This window comes from Scyliorhinus torazame, chromosome 22, assembly GCF_047496885.1.
Source record: "Scyliorhinus torazame isolate Kashiwa2021f chromosome 22, sScyTor2.1, whole genome shotgun sequence".
Lineage (NCBI taxonomy): Eukaryota > Metazoa > Chordata > Chondrichthyes > Carcharhiniformes > Scyliorhinidae > Scyliorhinus > Scyliorhinus torazame.
The window spans coordinates 81007416-81029100 of NC_092728.1; the positions used below are offsets into that span (position 1 = coordinate 81007416).

Genomic DNA, 21685 nt, shown 5'->3' on the forward strand with positions numbered 1-21685 from the left:
GGGGGGGGGGGGGGTAGGCGGCGTCATGTAAAGGTACTAGTCTGGGAGCTTTGATAAAGGCTCCTTTGCCATTCTCGCCGGCCCGTTACTCCACAGGTCCGGTGGTGGTGGCGACACTGCGGATCTGGGGACAGTGGAGAAGGTAAAAGGAGGTGGAGGGAGCATCGGTCTGGATCCCGATATGTAACAACCACAGGTTTGTCCCGGGTAGGATGGATGGTGGGTTCCAAAGATGGCAGAGGGCAGGCATCAGACGGATGGGAGATCTGTTCATAGACGGAAGCTTTCCCAGTTTGAAGGCGCTCGTGGACAAATTTAATCTGCCGCCAGGAAACGCCTTTAAATATCTGCAAGTACGAGCCTTCCTGAAAAAAACAGGTAGTGGCCGCCACTGAGGATACAGGACAGGGTGGTCTCCGGCACCTGGGTGGGGGAGGGGAAGGTGTCGGATATCTACCAGGAACTACAGGAGGTGGAGGAAACCCCGGTGGAGGAGCTCAAGGGCAAGTGGGAGGAGGAGCTAGGTGAGGAGTTGGAAGCGAGTCTGTGGGCAGAGGTCCTGGGCAGGGTTAATTCCTCTCATCATGTGCCAGGCTCAGTCTAATTCAATTTAAGGTGGTCCACCGGGCACACATGACGGCAGCGAGAATGAGCAAGTTTTTTGGGGTAGAAGACAGTTGTATGAGGTGCAACGGCAGCCCTGCAAACCATGTCCTCATGTTTTGGGCATGCCCGGAGCTTAGAGAGTTCTGGCAAGGGTTCAGAGGGCAATGTCCAAGGTGCTTAACACACGGGTGCTGCCGAGTCCAGAGATAGCGATCTTTGGAGTGTCAGAAGACCCGGGAGTTCAGGGGGCGAAAGAGGCTGACATCTTGGCCTTTGCCTCCCTAGTAGCCCCGAGACGGATTTTATTAATGTGGAGGGACTTGAAGCCCCGAGTGTAGAGACTTGGGTTAACAACATGGCTGGGTTTCTCAGCCTCGAGAAAATAAAGTTTGCCGTAAGAGGGTCTACGCTAGGGTTCTCTTGGAGGTGGCAGTCGTTCGTCGACTTTCTCGGGGAAAATTAAAATGTCAGCAGCAGCAGCAATCTGTAGGGAGATTGGGGGTGGGGGGGTGAGTGCTTCATTGGGATAGTGTGCGAAGACTGAGTCACGTGGGGTAATGTCTATTTAATTGTTATTGTATATTCTCTTTTTGCACTATATTAATGTTCACTCTAGTTTGTTTTGTTATTATTGTTACTACAGTTTTATTATGAAAAATTCTGCAAAACCGTAATAAAAATACTTGTTAAAAAAAAACAAGGCCCGCTACAAGAAGTGGGTGAAGTTTGGGCTACTGTACCCGGCACGTCTGTGGGTGACCTACGAAGACCGGGAATTGTACTTTGGTTCGGCGGTAGATTTTTAAAAAGACAATGGACTGGCAGGAGAAGGTGGACTTTGAACTTCGGTGGAGATGCTGCGATGTTGCTGTTAACTTGTGTTTGGGGGGCATTTCTTTCTTTTTTGGCTTCAGGTTTGTTCTTTGTTCAGGGATGGGGGCTTGGTCTCTTTGTTTGGGCTTGGGGAGGGGTTATTTTTGGTTTGTTTGCACGAATGTTCGAGGGGGGGGGGGTAGGTTTCTAGGCATCACGGCGGGGGCTGCCAGGCTAGCTGGGCAGGCTAGTTCACTGTAGCGCAATGCGGGGGGGGGGGGGGGGGGGGGGTGTAGTGGAAGGTCAGGGGATGGGGGCAGGGGTCGTTGCTGGGGGATCTGGGATTGGCGTGGGTGCGGGGGGAATTCCGCTGACAGGAGAAGGGTATTTAAAGTGTAAGGGGGAGGAAGATCGATGACGGTCGGTGCCCGAGGGGGGGCCTGGGAGGTGTGGGACACGCGTCGGAGGCTGGCCCAAGAGGGACAATGGTTGAGCAGCGGTGGGAGGGGCAGGGTGACCCGACCAGGTTGGTTACATGGAAGGGGTGGGGATTGAATGGGCCGGTCAAGAGGGCCCGTGTGTTTACACACTTAAAGTGATTGAAGGCGGATGTGGCCATGCTACAAGAGACGTCTCTGAACGTTGGGGACCAGATTAGGCTGAGGAAGGGATGGGTTGGGCTGTATTTAATTCAGGATTGGATATTAAAATGAAGGGAGTGGCGATTTTGGTCAATAAGCGGATGGCCTTCGAGGTAGGAAAAATAGTGGCGGACTCTGGGGGAAGGTACGTTATGGTAAGCGGGAAATTGGAGGGGATGCAGTGGTGTTAATAAACATATATCCCCCGAACTGGGACAAAGTGGAATTTAAGAGGTGGGTGCTGGGGAATATTCCGGACCTGGACTCTCATCGGCTAGTTATGGGGACGATGACTTTAATACGGTCCTAGATCAGAGACTAGACCGGTCAAGCTCGAGGTCAGGGAGGGTGTCGGCTACGGCTAAGGAGTTTGGGGGGTTCACGGGGCACATGGGGGGGGGGGGGGGGGTAGATCCGTGGAAATCTGGGAGGCCAAGGACGAAAGAACTTTCGTTTTACTCCCATGTGCACACGGTGTACTCCCAAATAGATTTTTTCCGTGTTGGATAAGACGTTGTTGGCAGGGGTGGTAGATGACGAGTATTCGGCAATAGTGGTGTCGGCTCATGCCCCGCACTGGGTGGATTTATGAGTGAGCAAGGTGGGGGGGCGGGGGGCAGCGCCTGCAATGGAGGCTAGATGTGGGACAGTTAGCGGAGGAAGAGGTGTGTCAGCAAAGGTGAGGAAGGCCATCCGGAGGTATGTTGAGATTAATGACCGGGGGAAGTTTTGGCACGTACGGTTTGGGAGGTACTGAAAGCAGTGATTAGGGGGGAGTTTATTTTGATTTGGGCACACAGGGATAAGGTGGAGTGGGTGGAGATAGAAAGGCTACTGGAGGAATTCCTGCAGGTGGACAGGAGATATGAAGAGGAGGAAGGGCTGTTATAGGAACAGCAAGTGCTGCAAATGGAATTTGGGTTGTTACCACGGCTAAGGCGGTAGGGCAGTTGTGAAGGGTAAAAAGGGCGGTATAAGAGTATGGTGAGGAAGCGAGCAGGATGTTAGCACACCAGTTAAGGAAGCAGGAGGCTGCGAGAGAGTTTGGGAAAGTAAAGGACACAGATGGGAATACGGTCCTGGACCCGGCAGGGGTGAATGGGATGTTTAGGGAGTTTCACAGAAAATTATTCGAGTCGGAACCCCCAGCCGGGGAGGAGGGGATGAGGCGGTTTCTGGGAGGGTTGGAGTTCCCAAAGGTTGATGAGGAGCTGGTGGAGGGCCTGGGGGCCCCAGTTGGGCTTGTAGAAGTAGTAGAGGGGCTGGAGGCGATGCAATCGGGCAAGACATCAGGACCAGAGGGTACCCGGTGGGATTTTATAAGAAGTTCTCGGGGGTGTTGCGAAGGGCCTTCAATGAAGCAAAGGAGTTGGAAATGCTCCCCCGACGTTGTCACAGGCGTTGATCTCCCTCATTTAAAACGGGATAAGAACCAGGAAAACTGTGGGTCGTACAGGCCGATCTCCCCGTTAAATGTGGATGCCAAACTACTGGCAAAGATCCTGGCCACAAGGATCGAAGATTGCGTCCCAGGGTAATAGGGGAGGACCAGACGAGGTTTGTTAAGGGGCAGCATTTGCCGACCAACATTAGATGGTTGCTTAATGCAATTATGATGCCTCCAGAGGGGCGCGAGGTTGAGGTGGTGGTGGCCATGGACGCAGAGAGGACCTTTGATCGGGAGGAGTGGGAATACTTATGGGAGGTCCTGGGGTGGTTTGGGTTTGGGCAGGGGAATGTGGATTGGGTCCGGTTGCTATGCCAGGAACCGGTGGCGAGCGTGTGGACGAATCAGGTGAGATCAGACTACTTTAGGTTGCACCGGGGGACGAGGCAGGGATGTCCACTTTCCCCGCTGTTGTTTGCCTTGGCTAGAGAGCCGTTGGCGTTGGCGTGAGAGTGGGAGCAGCTGCATAAATTGACTTTGGCTCGGTTGGTAGAACAGATGAGGGGGGACTTTCGGAGGTGGGATGTGCTCCCGTTGTCATTGGCGAGGCAGGTACAGACAGTTATAATGACAGTCGTCCCGAGGTTTTTGTTTGTTTTCCAGAGACTCCCAATTTCTATCCCCAAGGAGTTCTTCAAAAAGGTGAATGCAGAGATATCGGGATTTGTTTAGGCGGGTAAAACCCCGCGGGTGAAAAAGGTGCTGCTGGAGCGGGGGCATGAGGGCTGGCCCTCCCGAATTTCTTTAATTACTAGGGGCGCCGAATATTGCGATGATCAGGAAGTGGGTAAGGGGTCGCTATGGGAGCGGGTGGAGGCGGCATCATGTAAAGACACGAGTTTGGGGGCACTGTTAACGGCACCTCTACCTTTCTCGCCGGCTCGGTACTCCACAAGCCCGGTATTAGTGGCAGCCCTGAGGGTGTGGGGACAGTGGAGGCAGCACATGTGGTTAGAGGTGATGAGAGGGGGTTGGGGGGGGGGGGTTTGGTGGGGGTGGAAAGGGGGGGGCGTCGGTGTGGGCATCGATATGTGATAACCACCGATTCGCTCTGGGGGGGTGGGGGTTTGGAGGTGGCAGCGGATTGGGATTGAGAGATTTTTGGATCTCTTTATTGATGAAGGTTTCCCGAGCTTGGAGGAGCTGGAGGAGGAGTTTGAGTTCCAGGAGGGAATGGGTTCCGGTATCTACAGGCGAGGGATTTTGTGCGGAGGCAGGTTTCCCTTACCTGCTGTCCCAGGGGCTACTGGATAAGGTGGTGTCGAGAACAGGAGTAGGAGAGGGAAAGGTCTCAGAGATCTATAAGGAGCTGATGGAGTGGGGGGGGGGGGGGGGGGGGGGAGCCCCGATAGGAGAGGTGAAAAGAAAGTGGGAGGAAACGCTGGGTGGGGAGTTGGAGGCCGGGTTATGGGAGGAGGCCCGGAGGAGAGTTAATACATACTCGTCATGCGCCAGGCTCAGCCTGATACAGTTTAAGGTGGTCCACAGTGGCAGACATGACTGTGGCCCGGATGAGGTTTCTCAGACTCGAAAAAATTAAATTTGCCTTGAATAGGTTTGCTCGGTGGTGGCTGCTGTTCATCGACTTCTTCGAGAAAATTAAGCTGTCAGCGGGGGAGGGGGGCGAAGTGGAGGCATGGGAGAGATAAGTAAGGATAGGAGAACCTACGGAGGGATGGTTGGGGAAGGTGGCATTGTGTGTGTAAGCCATGTTGGCTGGGGTCTTTGCCCAGGGGGTTTGTTGGTTATATTGTTGTGTTTTTGTTGAAATTTGATGTTTAAAATGGTTAAAATTATTAATGCCTAAAGAATGAAGTTATATTATTCTGAGCAAAGCTCAGGTTTAAAAATTGTGGGGGGCTGCAGGTCCCAGTGGCTTTTTAAAAAAAAATTAGGATTGAGCATGTGGGAGTGTGTGCCCTCCCTTAACATTGAAAATCCTACACATTTATCAAGTATCCAACACATAGAACCATAGAATTCCAAAAGTGCCGAAGGAAGCCATTTGGCCCATCGAGTCTGCACTGACCCTCTGAAAGAGCATCCTACCTAGGTTCACTCCCAGCCCTATCTCTATAACCTCACCTAACCCACCATCTTTGGACTGTGGGAGGAAACCGGAGCACCTGGAGGAAACCCATAGAAACACGGGGAGAAAGTGTAAACTCCACACAGGTTGGAATTGTACCCGGGTCCCTGGCTCTGTGAGACAACAGTGCTAACCACTGTGCCACCATGCCCCCCATATCTAATGGACTGTCCAACAATTTTTAAACCTGGCTTCACACCATACTAAACTATACACCATCCAATTTGAAGCCCAGGTGATACGAGTTGACTATCGAGATGGTGTTGAGCCATTTAGTTTTATTGTGCTTGGGATAACAAATTGCAACCAGGCTCTGCTTACAATGCCACTTTTACACTGATGCGCACCCAAATCAGTTCACATGGATACAAAAATGGCTACATAACTGTAGTCTAAAATAAATATCAATTGTGCAAAATAAGGATTCTATGCCATTTGTCTCACCTTTGAAGTTCATCATCAGATGGCGCATACTTTGAAGTCACATCAGCAAGATCTCCAAAAATCTGTCGGTCATAGACAGTGAGGGAAGATAGGAGGATGAGCTCTTGCCAGGTGGAGCTCAGCAGGCAGGTGTAGTCTTTGATTGATAATTCACAGAAGAATGGCAATTTTTTGATCCAGCCAATTTGCCTGAATAGTAACTCATCTGCCAGCCGGCAAAGTAAAGCAAAGAGCTCAGCCTGAGTTACCTTATATCTGTTAAAAACAAGATATTGAAATCGAAAATTACAATAATCTTTGGGAAAACACACAACTTAAACTGAATTTATTTAAATGTATCTAGAAAAATCCTGAACAGGCTTTGATTAAAAACATGCATGAAATAGGAAATGGACATTTTGCAAATCATGCCTACACTTTCTCAAAGGCAATTTACAATGTGCAACATCGTGGATTCTCCATAAATTATTTAAGCATTTTAGAGAGGTAAATGATCACAAAAAGGTCACCATAAAAAAGTCCTAAAGCACTTTGCACCCCTTCTGGACTCAACACCAATTTAACAATTTCAGACTGTAATCTTTGTTGCTACTCCCTTCTTCCCATATTGTCTCCTTTTCTTTGCAGGTTTCAGTATTAACCGCGTCATTCTTGTTTTTGCTTTTGGATGGCAGCTATTCATTATTCTGCCATTTCCACCTCCTCTAGACCCATCTTCTGTTTCTTTACTTGTTCCATTACCACTCCCTTTGGTTATTTCCACCAATTCTTTTGTCATTTAATGTGTCTCCTGTCACAGACTTTCTCTTTTATTTTTTTCTGTCCCCCCATTTCATCTCCTTAAAGTTATTACATTTCTGATTTTTCCCAGTCACAATCTGAAATGTCAACAGTTTCTCTCTGCGCAGATGCTGCTAGACCCACGTATTTCTAGCATTTTCTATATTTATTTTATAAAAGAAATGACATTGTTGAAACCTATTATTTATCAAATGATTGAAAAAAAATATAGTGTTCCTTGGAATAATTCAGCAGTTATGCTTGCAAATTTCCCATCAATTATATTTTCATAACAAGATGTGTCTAATATTTGTTCAAAATAATAATGATAATAAGATATGTGTCTAATATTCTTTCAAAAAGCAGTTAACCAGTCACATCCTAAAATCCCTCCAGGATCTTGCCGTCTCCATATAATCAATCTTCTCCTCGCCTATTTTTACTTGCACATATTTCTCTCCTGATACTAACTTACTATGGGCGGGATTCTCCGGCCATGCCCGCCCGGCGGCCGGAGAATCTTGCCAGATGTCAATGGATTTTGCCATTGTCTGTGTTTCGCCCGTGGCGAACATGTGCCGGGTGGGGCCAAAGAATACAGCCCTGTTTCTACTCGCTTCCTTTATTTCATAAGTGCTATTCATAGTTACTATATATTCACTATATCCCTTTTTCGCTATTTACACTTTTGTCACTTCTCTCTCAGCCTTTAAAAGATATCTTCACCTTGATCCCTTTCCTTTTCTCCATTCTGTCTAACTGCTACCCACCATGCTGTAAAGTACTATGAGAAGCCTCTGGATGTGTAATGAGCAATATAGAAATGGCAATAGTTGTTGCTGTCAAAAGCCTTTGGTCCCAACTTCTGGTGGCGGCTATGAAGGAGCAGGTCGCTTTGGTGGCTCCCGCTCGGGTCAGACCTTAGGACCTTTTCCCCTGATTTTTTGTCGGACTTGATTCGGTAAATTGATGGTGGAGGCAATTGTGGAGTGGATTCCAACATCAGTGCATGGAGAGGCGGACTAGAAATGCTCGCAAAGGAAGAAATAGGCGAACAGAGAGGGCTTGGGCTGAAGCTGCAACTGGAGAAAGCATGGCGGAGACCGGGGTCCCAGCCGTCGATGGAGCAGCTCATGCAGTTTATTCAAGAGGGCTTCGCCAAGCAGAAACAGGATTGCTTGGACCCGATTAAAGAATCGATTGCGCGGTTGGAACTTAGACTGAATGCCCAAGACCGGGCGATCCAGAAAGTAAAGAAGACGCTGGCTGAGCAGGAGGAACATCAAACAGCGGTGGAGTTGGAGGTGGGGATGCTGAAAGACCAGCAGAAAAGCCTCCTGGAGAAGGTGGAGGACCTAGAGAATAGGTCCTGCTGGCAGAACTTGAGAATTGTTGGTCTCCCAGAGGTCTCCAAAGGAGCGGACGCTGGGGCATACATAGTGGGCATGTCGAGAAGTTACTGGGGGGTGGGACGTTCTCCCGACACTTGGAGGTGGACAGGACTCACAGAGCGCACACGAGGAAGCCACGAGTGGGGGACACCCCCGAGGGCAATGGTGGTGAGATTCCACAAGTAATTGGACAAGGAACATATTTTACGGTGGGCCAGGCAGACACAGAGTTGTAAATGGGAGAACAGTATCCTGTGGATCTATCAGGATCTGAGTGCAGATGTAGCCAGGTGAAGACCAGTGTTCAATCAGATAAAGTCAACCCTTTTTAAGAAAAAGGTTACGTTTGGATTGCTGTATCCGGCCCGTCTTTGGGTCACTTCTGAGGAGCAACATTTTTATTTTGAGTCGCCCGAGGAAGCGATGGACTTCGCTAGAAGGAAAGGACTGTGGCGGACTGATGTCTTTGAACTTTGCTGCAGCACTCATGTTAAAAAACTTTCGTGTTTTCCGGACGTTATCTGTAATGCCTTCTGTATTGATTTGGGGCTTGTTGCAGAGCTGAGTGAGTCAAAGTTTACATTTGCACTGATGGGGAATGGAGATGTGTTTGTTGGATCTTCCGTTTGATCTTTTCTTTGTTTTTCACGTTGTATTTTCGGGCAATTGTTTTGGGATTGCTTTTCTTTTGCATATGTGTGTCCGAGCTGGGGGGGGGGGGAACAATAGGTGGGAGAATGTTTGGCGCCATGGGTGGGGGTCACCAAGCTAGCTGGGCGGGCTAGCTCACGGAGGCGCAGTGGGGAGTGAGCAGATGTTATGCTTGTTGAAGGGGTTGGTTTACATAGTGATGTTACTAGGGGGGGGGGGGGGGGGGGGTAGGGGGGGGGAAATGTTCTGCTGACGGGGGAGGGACGTTTGTTGTGGGACAGAAAGGAGGTCGTGGGCGGAGGCTGCCTGAGGGCGGGCCGGCAGATGTGTGGGGCACGGGCTGGAGATTGGCCCAAGAAAGGCGATGGCTGATCGGTGAAGTGGAAAGGGGGGGGCTGATAAGCCCCCCCAACCAGGCTAATCACATGGAATGTGAGGGGGCTAAATGGGCCAGTTAAGAGGGCATTCGTGTTCGTGCATCTGAGGGGACTGAAGGCGGAAGTGGTAATGTTACAGGAGACGCACCTTAGAGTAACTGATCAGATTAGATTAAGGAAGGGATGAGTCGGACAGTTTTTCACTTAGGGCTGGACTCGAATAGAGGGGTCGTGAACCTGATTAATAAGCGAGTGTTATTTGAGGCGGGAAGAATAGTTGCGGATGTGGGAGGCCGGTACATTATGGTCAGTGGGAAGCTGGAGGGGTTGCCGGTGGTACTAGTAAATGTGTACGCGCCAAATTGGGATGATGTGGAGTTTATAAAGAGGATGTTGGGGAAGATCCCGGACCTGGATTCGCATAAGTTGGTCATGAAAGGGGACTTTAACACAGTTATCGACCCTGGGTTAGACCGGTCAAGCTCAAAGAAGGGCAGGGTGCCAGCAATGGCGAAGGAGCTAAAGGGGTTCATGGAGCAAATGGGGGTGTGGACCCATGGAGATTTGGGCAGCCGAGAGTGATGGAATTCTCCTTCTACTCACATGTGCATAAAGTGTACTCCCAGATTGACTTTACTATTTTGAACAGGGCTCTACTGACGGGGGGCAGTGGACATGGGGTATTCGGCGATCACAATCTCAGATCATGCCCCGCACTGAGTTGACCTACAGGTTAGCAAGGAGAGTAGCCAGTGCCCGAACTGGAGGCCGGACGTGGGACTTTTAGCTGATGAAGAGATGTGTGGGCGGTTGAGTAAATGTATTCAGAACTACCTGGAAGTCAATGACACGGGTGAAGTTTCGGCGGCGGTGGTCTAGGAGGCATTGAAGGCCGTGGTTAGAGGGGGAGCTGATCTCGATACGGGCCCACAGGGAGAAGGCAGACAGAGCAGAGACAGACCGACTGATAAAGGAGATATTGCAGGTCGACAGGAGGTATGCGGAGACCCCAGAGGCAGGGCCTCTAAGGGAGCGACGGAGGCTACAGGCGGAGTTCAGCTTGTTAACTACAGGGAAGGCGGTGGAGCAGCTGAGGAAGGAGAGGGGGGCGATTTATGAACATGGGGAGAAGGCAAGCAGAATGCTTGCGCAGCAGCTTAGAAAGAGGGAGGCAGCCAGGGAGATAGGGAAAGTAAAGGACAGGGAGGGTACCTGGTTGGAGACTCAGCAGGGTTTAATAAGGCTTTCAAGTTTTACAGTAGGTTGTATGAATCGGAACCCCCAGCTGGGCCGGAGGGGATGAGGCACATTTTAGGGGGGCTAAAGTTCCCGAAGGTAGAAGGGCTGGGGGCACCGATCAGGTTGGAGGAAATAGCAGAGGGACTGAAGGCCATGCAGTCGGGTAAAGCCCCGGGGCAGGTACCCAGTGGAGTTCAAAAAAGTTCTCTGGGATATTAGGGTCGCTGTTGATGAGGACATTCAATGAGGCAAGGGAACGTGGAGTGCTTCCCCCGACGATGTCACAGGCCACTATCTCATTGATCCTGAAGCGGGATAAGGACCCAGAGCTACGTGGGTCCTATAGGCCGATATCCCTACTAAATGTGGACGCCAAACTGCTGGCCAAAATCTTGTCCTCTAGGATTGAAGACTGTGTTCCGGATGTGATTGGGGAGTGTAGCGCACAAAGACTCCGTGAGACGAATAGAGTGAAGTCGATGAGGCTTTATTAAGCGTGTCTGTTCCCCCGCAGCTCGATAGTAAGCTGGCCTGCGGGGGAAGACTCCGGCTTCTTATACTCCGCCTTCAGGGCGGAGCTTGAGGTCAACGGCCAACCAGGACCCGGGATCTGTCAGCCAATGACATTAGGGCTTCCAGTCCCACATGACCCCCAATACATACTACCACAGGGAGGACCAGACAGGATTTGTTAAGGGTAGGCAGCCAACGTAACAAGGTTGTTAAATGTGATTATGATGCCCCAGAAGGTAGGGACGTGGAGATGGTGGTCGCAATGGACGCAGAGAAGGCATTTGATCGGGTGGAATGGGAATATCTGCGGGAGTTACTGAGGCGGTTTGGATTTGGGCGGGGCTTCATTGACTGGGCAGGCTGTTGTATCAGGCTCCTGTTGCGAGCATTTGGACGAACAGGTCAACATCGGACTATTTGAGGCTGCACCAGGGGACGAGACAGGGATGCCCCCTCTCACCACTGCTGTTCGTGTTGGCCATAGAGCCGCTGGCAATTGCGCTTAGAGCCTCAAGGGGCTGGTCCAGGGGGGAATGGAACACAGAGTCTCACTATACGCAGACGACCTGCTCCTATATGTTTCGGACCCACTAGAGGGGATGGAAGAAATGAGGATTCTGGGGGAATTTGGCCCGTTTTAGGGTTATAAACTAAATATGGGGAAAAGTGAGATGTTTGCGATCCAGGCAAGGGGGCAGAAGAAGCAATTGGGGGAGCTGCCGTTTAGGGGAAGCTTTCGATACCTAGGCATTCAAGTGGCGCGGGAATGGGAACGGCTACATAAGTTAAATTTGGCCCGATTAGTAGACCAAATGAGGGCGATTTCAGAAGGTGGGACGCGTTTCCGTTGTCACTAGCTGGGAGGGTGCAGACAGTGAAAATGGCGGTCCACCCGAGATTTGTGTTTCAGTGTCTCCCCATCTTTATTCCACGGTCCTTCTTTAAATGGGTCAATAAGGTGATGGGTGGGTAAAACCCAGCGAGTAAAAAAGAGGATGCTTGAGCAGACCGGGGGGAGGGCGGGCTGGCGCTGCTGAACTTTAGTAATTATTATTGGGCGGCGAATATAGCCATGATCAGGAAGTGGGTGATGGGGGGGGGGGGGGGGGGGGGGGTCGGAGGGGGGGGGGGTCGGGGTCGGTATGGGAGCGTGTGGAGGCGGCAGCATGAAAGAGCACCAGTTTGGGGGTGTTGGCAACAGCGCCTCTGCCGGTCCCACCGCATGGTACTCCACCAGCCCCGTGGTGGTGGCGGCCCTGAAGGTCTGGGGGCAATGGAGGAGGCATGTGGAGGCAGAGGGAGCATCGGTGTGGTCTCCAATCTGTAATAATCTCCGGTTTGCCCCGGGAGGCTGGATGGAGGGTTCCGGAGATGGCAGAGAGCAGGGATTGAGAGGATGGGAGATATGTTTATGGAGGGGAGTTTTTCTAGCCTGAGGGAGCTGGAGGAGATATTTGGATTGGTGAGCGGAAATGAGTTTAGGTACCTGCAGGTGCGGGACTTCCTACCCAGGCAGGTCTCAACTTTCCCGTTCCTACCGCCAAGGGGGATACATGACAGGGTAGTTTCCAGAGTGTGGGGGGAAAAGGGAGGGTTTCTGACATTTACAAGGAACTCATGGGGTCAGAGGAGTCGAAGACTGAAGAGTTGAAACGCAAGTGGGAAGAGGAGTTAGGAGGAAAGATAGAGGATGGTCTCTGGGCGGCCGCATTGAGTACAGTCAACGCGTCAGACCCGGGAATCCAGGAGAAGAAAGAGGCAGACGCTCTAGCCTTTGCTTCCCTGGTAGCCCGGAGATGGATATTATTAGCTTGGAGGGACTCAAAGCCCCCGAAGTCGGAGACCTGGCTATCGGACATGGCTGGCTTTCTCTGTCTGGAGAAAATCAAGTTCACCTTGAGAGGGTCAATGTTAAGGTTCTCCCGGAGGGGGCAGTCATTCGTCAACTTCTTTGGGGAAAATTAACCGTCAGCAGAAGGGGGGGGGGATTAGCTTAGTTCAGAGTAGGGGGTTACTAAAGATGGGACCTGTAAGGGAGGAAGACGGCTTTTGCACTATGTATATATCTTCATGTACATTGTTTATTTTGTTGTTGTTGTAAAATCATAAATACCTCAATAAAATGTTTATTAAAAAAAACCTTTGGACCCTACTTTGAATTTATCATCAATGTAATTGTATTACTGAAGTTTAATCACTTCTGAAGTATATAATCAAACAGTCATACATAAATCAAAAGAAACCATGCTTAAACTGCAATGTTATGACTGGAACATACTTGAATCCAGTTTGGTCACCAAGATACAAAGAAAACCTGTAAGTCCAGAAGGTAGTGCAGAATCAGCCAGGAGAATCATCTCTTCTAAACATATATAGAAAATAGAAGCAGGAGGAGGCCTTTGGGCCCTTCAAGCCAACTTCACCATTCATTATGATCATAGCGATCATCAAGTTCAACAACCTGACCCTGCCTTCCCTCCATATCCCTTGATCCTTTAGACTCAAGAGCTATATATAATTCCTTCTTGAAATTACACAATGTTTTCACCTCAAATACTTTTTGTGCTGGTGAATTCCACAGATTCACCACTCTGGGTGAAGAAATTTCTCCTCAGCTCAGTCCTAAAAGTTTACCCCTTAACCTCAAACTATGACCCCTAGTTCTGGACATGCCCATCATTGGGAACATTCTTTCTGAATCTACCCAGTCTAATCTTGTTAAAATGTTACGAGTTTTTATGAGCTCCCCTGTCGCTCTTCTAAACTCCAGTGAATATAATCACAACTGACTTAGTCTCTCCTCATATAACAGTCCTGCCATCCCAGGAATCAGCCTGGTTAACCTTCGCTGAACTCCCTCCATAGCAAGAACATCCTTCCTCAGATAAGGACACCAAAAAACTACACACAATGCTCCAGGTGTGGCCTCATCAATGTCCTATATAATTGCAGTACCCAAATCCTCTCAGTATGAAGGCCAACACACTTCCAGTGACGGCCATGGTGTGACCAGTCGCACACAGGGTGGCTCCTGCATGGAGGTGTAGGTTTTGGCATTTCCTGCCCATTTGACGGGTGACCTTTGGTGACGAATATTTTCACAGTAACTTCATTGCAGTATTAATGTAAGCCTACGTGTGACACTAATAAAGATTATTATTATTGTGAGGAGAGAAGTGGTGGACTCTCCCCCAGTGTGGGATAATGACAGGCTACCAGACCTGATTCAAGTCGATAAGAGCCGTTGCTCAGGAGCTGGAAGACCCTGAAGACACCGAGTTGGAAGATGAAAGAGCAGTGGGAAGGATAGTGGAGGAGGATGGGTCATCGTCGACAGTCAATTTGCAGATAGAGCAACGAACGAGTTTCATGAAGGGGGAATTTAGACAACATGCAAGGAGATGCAAGCAGACTGGTCGGTGGCGATTAAGGACACGGTGGCACCCCTTCGCGGGTCCCTGGAGCGAGTGGAGAAGCGGCTGGAGGTGCAGGGGGTGACGATCAAGGGGGTGGAGGGGACGGTATCAGATCAAAGCGATTGAATTGTCTCATTGGAGGCTGAGATGGTGATGATCGGGGAGATGTGCAAGGGTCAAGGGTCCACAACCAGGAAAATCGGTCAAGGCGGCAGTACCTGCATATTGTGGGACTGCTGGAGGGAGTGGAAGGAACGAGTGCCACCAGCTGTGTGACAAAGATGTTCAGGAAGCTGGTAGACAAGAAGGTCTTTGAGAGGACCCCTGAAGTGGATCGGGCCCATCGGTCCTTGAGACAGAAGCCGAGGGCAGGGGAGCCGTCCTGGGCTGTGATTGTGCAAATGCACAAATTCCACGACAAGAAGAAGATCCTGAGGTGGGCCAAGGCAACTCGGGACTGTAGCTGGGAGGGAAATCGGGTCCAGATTTACCAAGACATTGGGGCTGAACTGGCCAACAGGTGGGCAGGTTTCAACAGTGGCAAGGCAAAACAATGTTCGGTTTGTGGTGTTATACTCCGCCAAGTTGTGGCTAACATTCTATGGGAAGGAGCATTATTTTCAGACACCAGAAGAGGGGAATGTGATGGCGCTGGCGGTGTCAATGTATATGCACCCAATTGGAATGATGAAAAACCTGTTAGCAAACATCCCGGACTGTATACCCACAAGTTAATAATGGGGGGTGATTTTAATTGTGTGCTGGACCCAAGGGTTGACCAGTCGAAGCTCAAATCGGTGGCGAGAGATGGGGGTGTTTATGCAGCAGATGGTTGGGGGGGGGGGGGATGGATCCATGAAGGTTTAGACACCCGGGGTAGAGGGAATTTCTCCCATGTTCATTGGGTGTACACGAGAATTGATTTCTTTGTGGTGGGGAAGGTGGTGCTGGTGGGGGTGGAATATGCAGGTATGGCTAGCTAGGACCAGGCGTAGCATTATGTTGATGTGAGGCTGGGGTTGAGGCAGGCACAGAGATCGGTGTGGAGATTTGATTTGGCAGATGAAAGATTTTGTGATAAGGTGCAATTCGCGATCAAGGATTATGTAGAGTTTAATTAAAATAGAGAGGTTTCTGCAGTCACGTTCTGGGAGTTGCTGAAGGCAGTGGTTTGGGGAAAGTTGATTGTGTTCAAGGCGCATAAGGATAAGGTTGAGAGGGAGGAGAATAGATACATAGAAGATAGGAGCAGGAGGAGGCCTTTTGGCCCTTCAAGCCTGCTCCGCCATTCATCACGATCATGGCTGATCATCCAACTCAATAGCCTAATCCTGCTTTCTCCCATAGTCTTTGATCCTATTCTCCCCAAGTGCTATATCCAGCCGCCTCTTGAATATATTCAAAGTTTTAGCATCAACTACTTCCTGTGGTAATGAATTCCACAGGCTCACCACTCTTCGTGTGAAGAAATGTCTCCTTATCGCTGTCCGAAATGGTTTACCCTGAATCCTCAGACTGTGACCCCTGGTTCTGGACACACCCATCATTGGTAACATCTTCCCTGCATCTACCCTGTCTAGTCCTGTTAGAATTTTATAAGTCTCTATGAAATTCCTCCTCATTCTACTGAATTCCAGCGAGAACAATCCCAACCTAGTCAATCTCCCCTCATGACAGTACCGCCATCCCTGGAATCAGTCTGGTAAAACTTCGCTGCACTCCCTCAAGAGCAAGAATATCCTTCCTCAGAGAAGGAGACAAAACGGTATACAATACTCCAGGTGTGGCCTCACCAAGGCCCTGTACAATTGCAGCAACACATCCCTGCTTCTATACTCGAAACCTCTCGCAATGAAGGCCAACATACCATTATCCTTCTTTACCGCCTGCTGCACCTGCATGCTTACCTTCAGCGAATGGTGCACAATGGTTGCTGGAGGGCATTTTGGATGTGGACCACAGTAATGTGGCAGCCTCGACTTGGGAGCTGTTGGCAGAAAGGGAGGATTTGCAGGGGCAATTTGAACAGTTGACACTGGGAAAGGTAGTGGGTCAGCTCCATAGGGTGAAGGGGGCCCAGTATGAGTATGGCGAGAAGCCAGCCAGCTGCTGGCACATCAGCTGAGGAGACAAGTGGCATGGGAAATTGTGCAGGTGAGGGCGGCAGCAAAGAAAGACACAGACCCACCGGAATGTGGTTCATAAAGGGCCGATTTGTTATTAAATACAGGTGTAAATTGGAGGGGTGTGTGTCGGAGATAGTGGCAGAAGATCAGACAGGGTTTGAGAAGGGGGATAGTTATCCAGTAATATTAGGAGGCTATTGAATCTGGTCATGACCCCGTCAGGCTGCAGGGTACCGGAGTTGAAAGTAGCGATGTATGCAGAGAAGGCCTTTGACTGTGTTGAGTGGCGATATTTGTTTGAGATTCTGAGGTTTGGGCTTGTGCCGACATTTGTGGCATGGCAAATTGGGACGGTGCTGGTTTTGTGAGGAGAAAGTTTGCTCTATGCATCTATGCACCCCCAAGGCGAGTGTCCGAATGAATTGGGAGGAATCAAGATTTTTAAGCTACATAGGGGAGCGAGGCAGAGGGGCCCGCTGTCACCGTTATTGTTTATACTGGCAATAGTGCCAATTGTGATTGTGCTCCAGGCCTCGGAGGAGTGACAGAGTTTTTGGGGGGGCAGGAAGCACAGGGTGTCATTATATGCAGATGACTTGCTGCTATACGTAGCAGATCTGTTGGATAGCATGGGAAGAATTATGGTGTTTCTGGAAAAATGTGGGGCCTTCTCCGGGTACAAATTGAATGTAGGAAAGAGTGAGGTTTTCCTGGTGAATGAGTTTGGAAGGAACCTGCTGGGGGCCCTGTTGTTTAAGATTGCGAAGGTTCGGTTTAAGTATTTGGGGAATCCAGATTGTGCATGACTGCACAGGTGGAATTTAGCAGGTGTGGTGGAGGGGATTGAGTGGGATGTAAAGAGGTGGGTGGGATGCCCTGCTGTTGTCGCTGGCAGGAGGGTACAGGTTCTAAAGGTGAACGTGAAGACAGCGCGAGTTTTCTCGCATTTAAGGGCCTGAAAGCGGCTGTGGTGCTGTTACAGAAGACCCTCTGAGGGTAAAGGACAAGATGAGGCCGAGGAAGGGCTGGGTAAGCCAGATGTCTTATTCTGGCTTCGATAGGAGGCTGTACTGGTGGGTAAGTGGGAGAGGTTCCAAATGGAGAAGGAGATGGCGGACAGTGATAGTGACGGGTGCATTGGCGGAAGGTTGGTGGTGTTGGTCTACGTGTATGCCCCAAACTGGGACGATGCTGGTTTTGTGAGGAGACAGTTAGCTGCTAAAATGGACTTGGATATGCACCAGCTGATAATGGGGGGGAAGGAATTGGAAGAATATGGTGCTGAACCCAAGGATGGATCGGTCTTGGCCGCCTGACCACCTCCTGGGGGGAGGCAACGGTGTTAGGGGGTTTATGAAGAATGGATAGATCTTGGCCGCGCTCGCTGGCCACCTCGGGGTGGGGGGCAATTGTGTTCGGGGGGTTTATGAAGGAGATGGGAGGGCGGATCGGTGAAGGTTTTTGTATCCATGGGACAGGGAGTATTGGTTTTTCTTCTTGGTACACAAGGTGTATTCGAGCATTGACCTTTTGGTAGGGAAGGCGATGCTGGCCGGGTAAAAAAGGCAGTGTAAAGGCAGAATGTGGTGCAGTGGTTAGCACTGGGTCTGCCGCGCTGAGGACCTGGGTTTGAATCCTGGTCCTGGGTCACTGTCCGTGTGGAGTTTGCACATTCTCACAGTGTCTGCGTGGGTTTTGTCCCCAGAACACAAAGATGTGCAGGTTAGGTGGATTGGCAACGCTAAATTACCCCTTTATTGGGAAAAAAAAAATTGGGTACTTTAAATTTATAAAAACAAACTAAGGCAGAGTACTCAGTAATTGTGATATTGGATCAGATGCCGCACTGGATGTATGTGGCCTTGGACTAGGGACCGGCCCAGAGGCTGGTGTGGAGGATGGATGTGAGCTTGTTGGCGGACCCAAACGTTTGCATCAAGATGTAGAGGGTGATGGAGGAGTACGTGGAGTTTAATTAAAATGGAGAGATCTCGTCGTTAGTGGTTTGGGAGGCAATGAAGGTAGTAGTAAGCGGATGGTCATCGCATTTAAAGTGAAGGTAGATAGGGAGGTGCGGGGGGAGCAGCAGCAGCTAATAGAGAAGAATTTGGAGGTGGATGGAAGATACGCGGGAGATCCAGAACCGGGGCTGTTGATGAGGAGGAAGGAGTTGCAAGCAAAGTTTGAACGTCTGTCTACAGGCAGGGCAGCTTGGCAGTAAGACGAGCACAGGGGGTTGTGTATGAATATGGAGAGAAGGCCAGTCAATTGTTGGCGAGCCAGCTCCATCAACTGCCAGGGAGATTGTACAGATTAAGGGTGGGACAGGAGGAGCGGTGGTGGCTCAGAGCAGGTGAATCGGGGGTTTGGAGACTTTTATAGGGGTTACACAAGTCAGAGCCACTGGAGGATGTCGGAGATGAGGAAGTATGGAGCGACTAGAGTGGCCGTAGGTTGGAGAGGTGGAAAGGGCCAGGTTAGAAAAGCCGTTAGGAGTGGAGGAAGTGAATGTAGTGATAGGGAAGGTGCAGTCAGTTATGGCGCCGGGGCTGAATCGGTTCCCGGTAGTTTTCTAAAAAGTTTAAAGACAGGTTGGCACCGCTGGTGGTGGAAATATTTGAGGATGCGATGGTGAAGAAGGGGGGGGGGGGGGCGGTTACCTGAGACTATAAGGCAGGCATCTATTTCTTCATTACTGAAAAAGGAAAAGGATCCGGTGCAGTGTGGGTCATATAGGTCCATCTCTGTACTGCATGTGATGTCAAGATATTGGTGAAGGTTCTGCGGGTGAGGCTGGAGGGGCATCTTCCGGCAGGATTAGAGGAGCCATTAAGGTTGGAGGAAACAAAAGTAGTGCTAGGGAAGATGCAGTCAGGTAAGGCGCTGAGGTAGGATGGGTTACAGGTGGAGTTTTATAATAAGTTTAAAGACAAGTTGACGTCGCTGATGGTGGAAATGTTTGAGGATGAGATGGCGAAGAGGAGGTTATTTGAGACTATGAGACAGGTATCTATTTCATTGTTACTGAAAAAAATAAGGACATGGTGCAGTGTGGATCGTATAGGCCCATTTCTCTAAAAATGTGGATGCCAAGATATTGGCGAAGATGCTAGCGATTAGGCTGGAGGGGTGTCTTCCGGTGGGGGTTGCCGAATGCGGTGCTTTCTCCGGCAGAGGGGAGGGAGTTAGAGGTAGTGGTGGTGGTTGCGGAGAAAGTATTTGACAGAGTGGAGTGGGGGTATCTGTTTACGGTACTGAAGAAGTTTGGGATTGGGCCTAAGTTTGTGGCTTGTGTAAAATTGCTATACAAGGATCCGACAGCTTGTGTGCGGATGAATGAGACGCAGTCGGAGTATTTCCACTATTCCGGGGAATGAGGCAGGATGCCCATGTCCCCCCTCTTGTTCCTGTTGGCGATTGAGCCCTTACCGATTGCACTGAGGGGTTTGGGCTTATGGAAGGGGATAGTGAGGGGGGGGAGGGTTGGAGCATAGGGTGTCTCGTATGCAGGTGACTTACTGCAGCATACCACGGACCTGGGATCGTCGGTGAGAGACATAATGGGGTTGCTAGGGAAATTTGGGCGTTTTCGGGATATAAATTGAATTTAGGGAAGAATGAGAATGTTTTTTTAAATTGAGAGTGTCCAATTCAGTTTTTCCAATTAAGGGGCAATTTAGCGTGGCTAATTCTACCCTGCAAATCTATGGGTTGTGGGGGCGAAACCCACGCAAACACGGGGAGAATGTGCAAACTCCACACGGACAGTGACCCAGAGCCGGGATCGAACCTGGTGAGGCAGCAGTGCTGTCCACTGTGCCACCATGCTGCCTTGAGTGAGTGTTTTATTGTGTCTCCTTCGGGTGGAGGGGCGGGAATGGAAGGGTTGCCATTTAGGGTGGCGATAACCCACTTTAGGTACTTGGGGGTGCAGGTAATGGGGAATAGGGCGTGACTCCGTAAGCTAAATTTCACGAGCCTGGTGGCGATGGTGAAGGAGGATCTGGGGAGGTAGGATAGTCTCCGTTTGGGGGGAGGTAGGATAGTCTCCGTTTGGGTGCAGGCAGTCAAAATGAATATTTTTCCACGGTTTCTGTTCTTGTTCCAGTGTCTACCGGTCTTTTTGCCAAAGGCATTTTAAGAAAATAAACATCCTGCCCAGTTTCCTGTCTATTTTCCAATCACTCCAACTTTTTCTTCCCAAGCCTTTTTTCGGACGGTTGATGGGTTAATCTCAGAGTTTGTGTGAGCGTGTAAAACACTATGGGGTAGTAGGGCGTTGCTGCAGAGGAAAAGGCAGGTAGTGGGGATAGCGAATCTGCTGCAAAGTTATTGGGCAGCCAATGTGGAGAAGGTGAGGCAATGGTGGGGAGGAGGTTGGTCGGATTGGGTAAGGGTTGAAGACGACTCCTGTAAGGAGTCAGGTCTGAGAGCAATATCAATGGCCTCGCTTCCGTTTGCCCCAGGGAAATATTCTATTAGCCTGGTGGTGGTCTCTTTGCTAAAGATTTGGAACCAGCTGAGCAAGCACCTTAACCAGGCATGGCAGCATGGTGACGTACAGAACTTCTGAGCCTGGAGAAGATTAGGTTTTCCCGGGGAGAGGGGGGGGTGGTGTCAGAGGAAGAGTTCTGCGCGAGATGGTATCCGTTCTTATCCATGTTTGAGGAATTGTTCATCACCGGGGTGGGGGGGAATGAATACAATAAAAGGGGGAAAATTTGTACTAACTGTGTATATTAATGGTATGTGTGCATGTTCTCTGTAACTATGACTGGTTTGAGTTTGGAATAAAATACATTTTTTTAAAAATGAAGGCCAATATACCATTTGCTTTCTTTACTGCCTGCTGCACTTTCCGTGACTGTTGCACGACGACACCGAGGTCTCGCTGAGTGTCCACCTCTCTCAATTTACGCCCATTCAACTAATAATCTGCCTTCCTATTTTTGCTATCGAAGTGGATAACCTTACTTTCATCCACATTATACTGCATCTGCCATGCTTACGCCCACTCACTCAGCCTGTCCAAATCACACTGAAGCATCTCTGCATCCTCACAGTTTACCCTCCAACCCAATTCTGCAAATTTGGAGAAAAAACATTTAGTTTCATTGTCCAAATCATTAACATATAATGAGAACATTTGCGG

At 49.9% G+C, this 21685-nt stretch overlaps 1 protein-coding gene across 5 annotated transcripts in view; it reads right to left on the reverse strand.

Moving 5' to 3' along the window:
- Positions 1 to 21685, reverse strand: part of LOC140399163 (nuclear receptor subfamily 6 group A member 1) — a 684364-nt gene that overhangs the window by 69169 nt on the left and 593510 nt on the right. For all 5 annotated transcript variants that reach the window (XM_072488435.1, XM_072488433.1, XM_072488437.1 and 2 more), the window contains one exon: positions 6041 to 6295. In XM_072488435.1, the coding sequence (XP_072344536.1) occupies positions 6041 to 6295 (255 nt within the window). The remainder of the gene's footprint in view (positions 1 to 6040; positions 6296 to 21685) is intronic.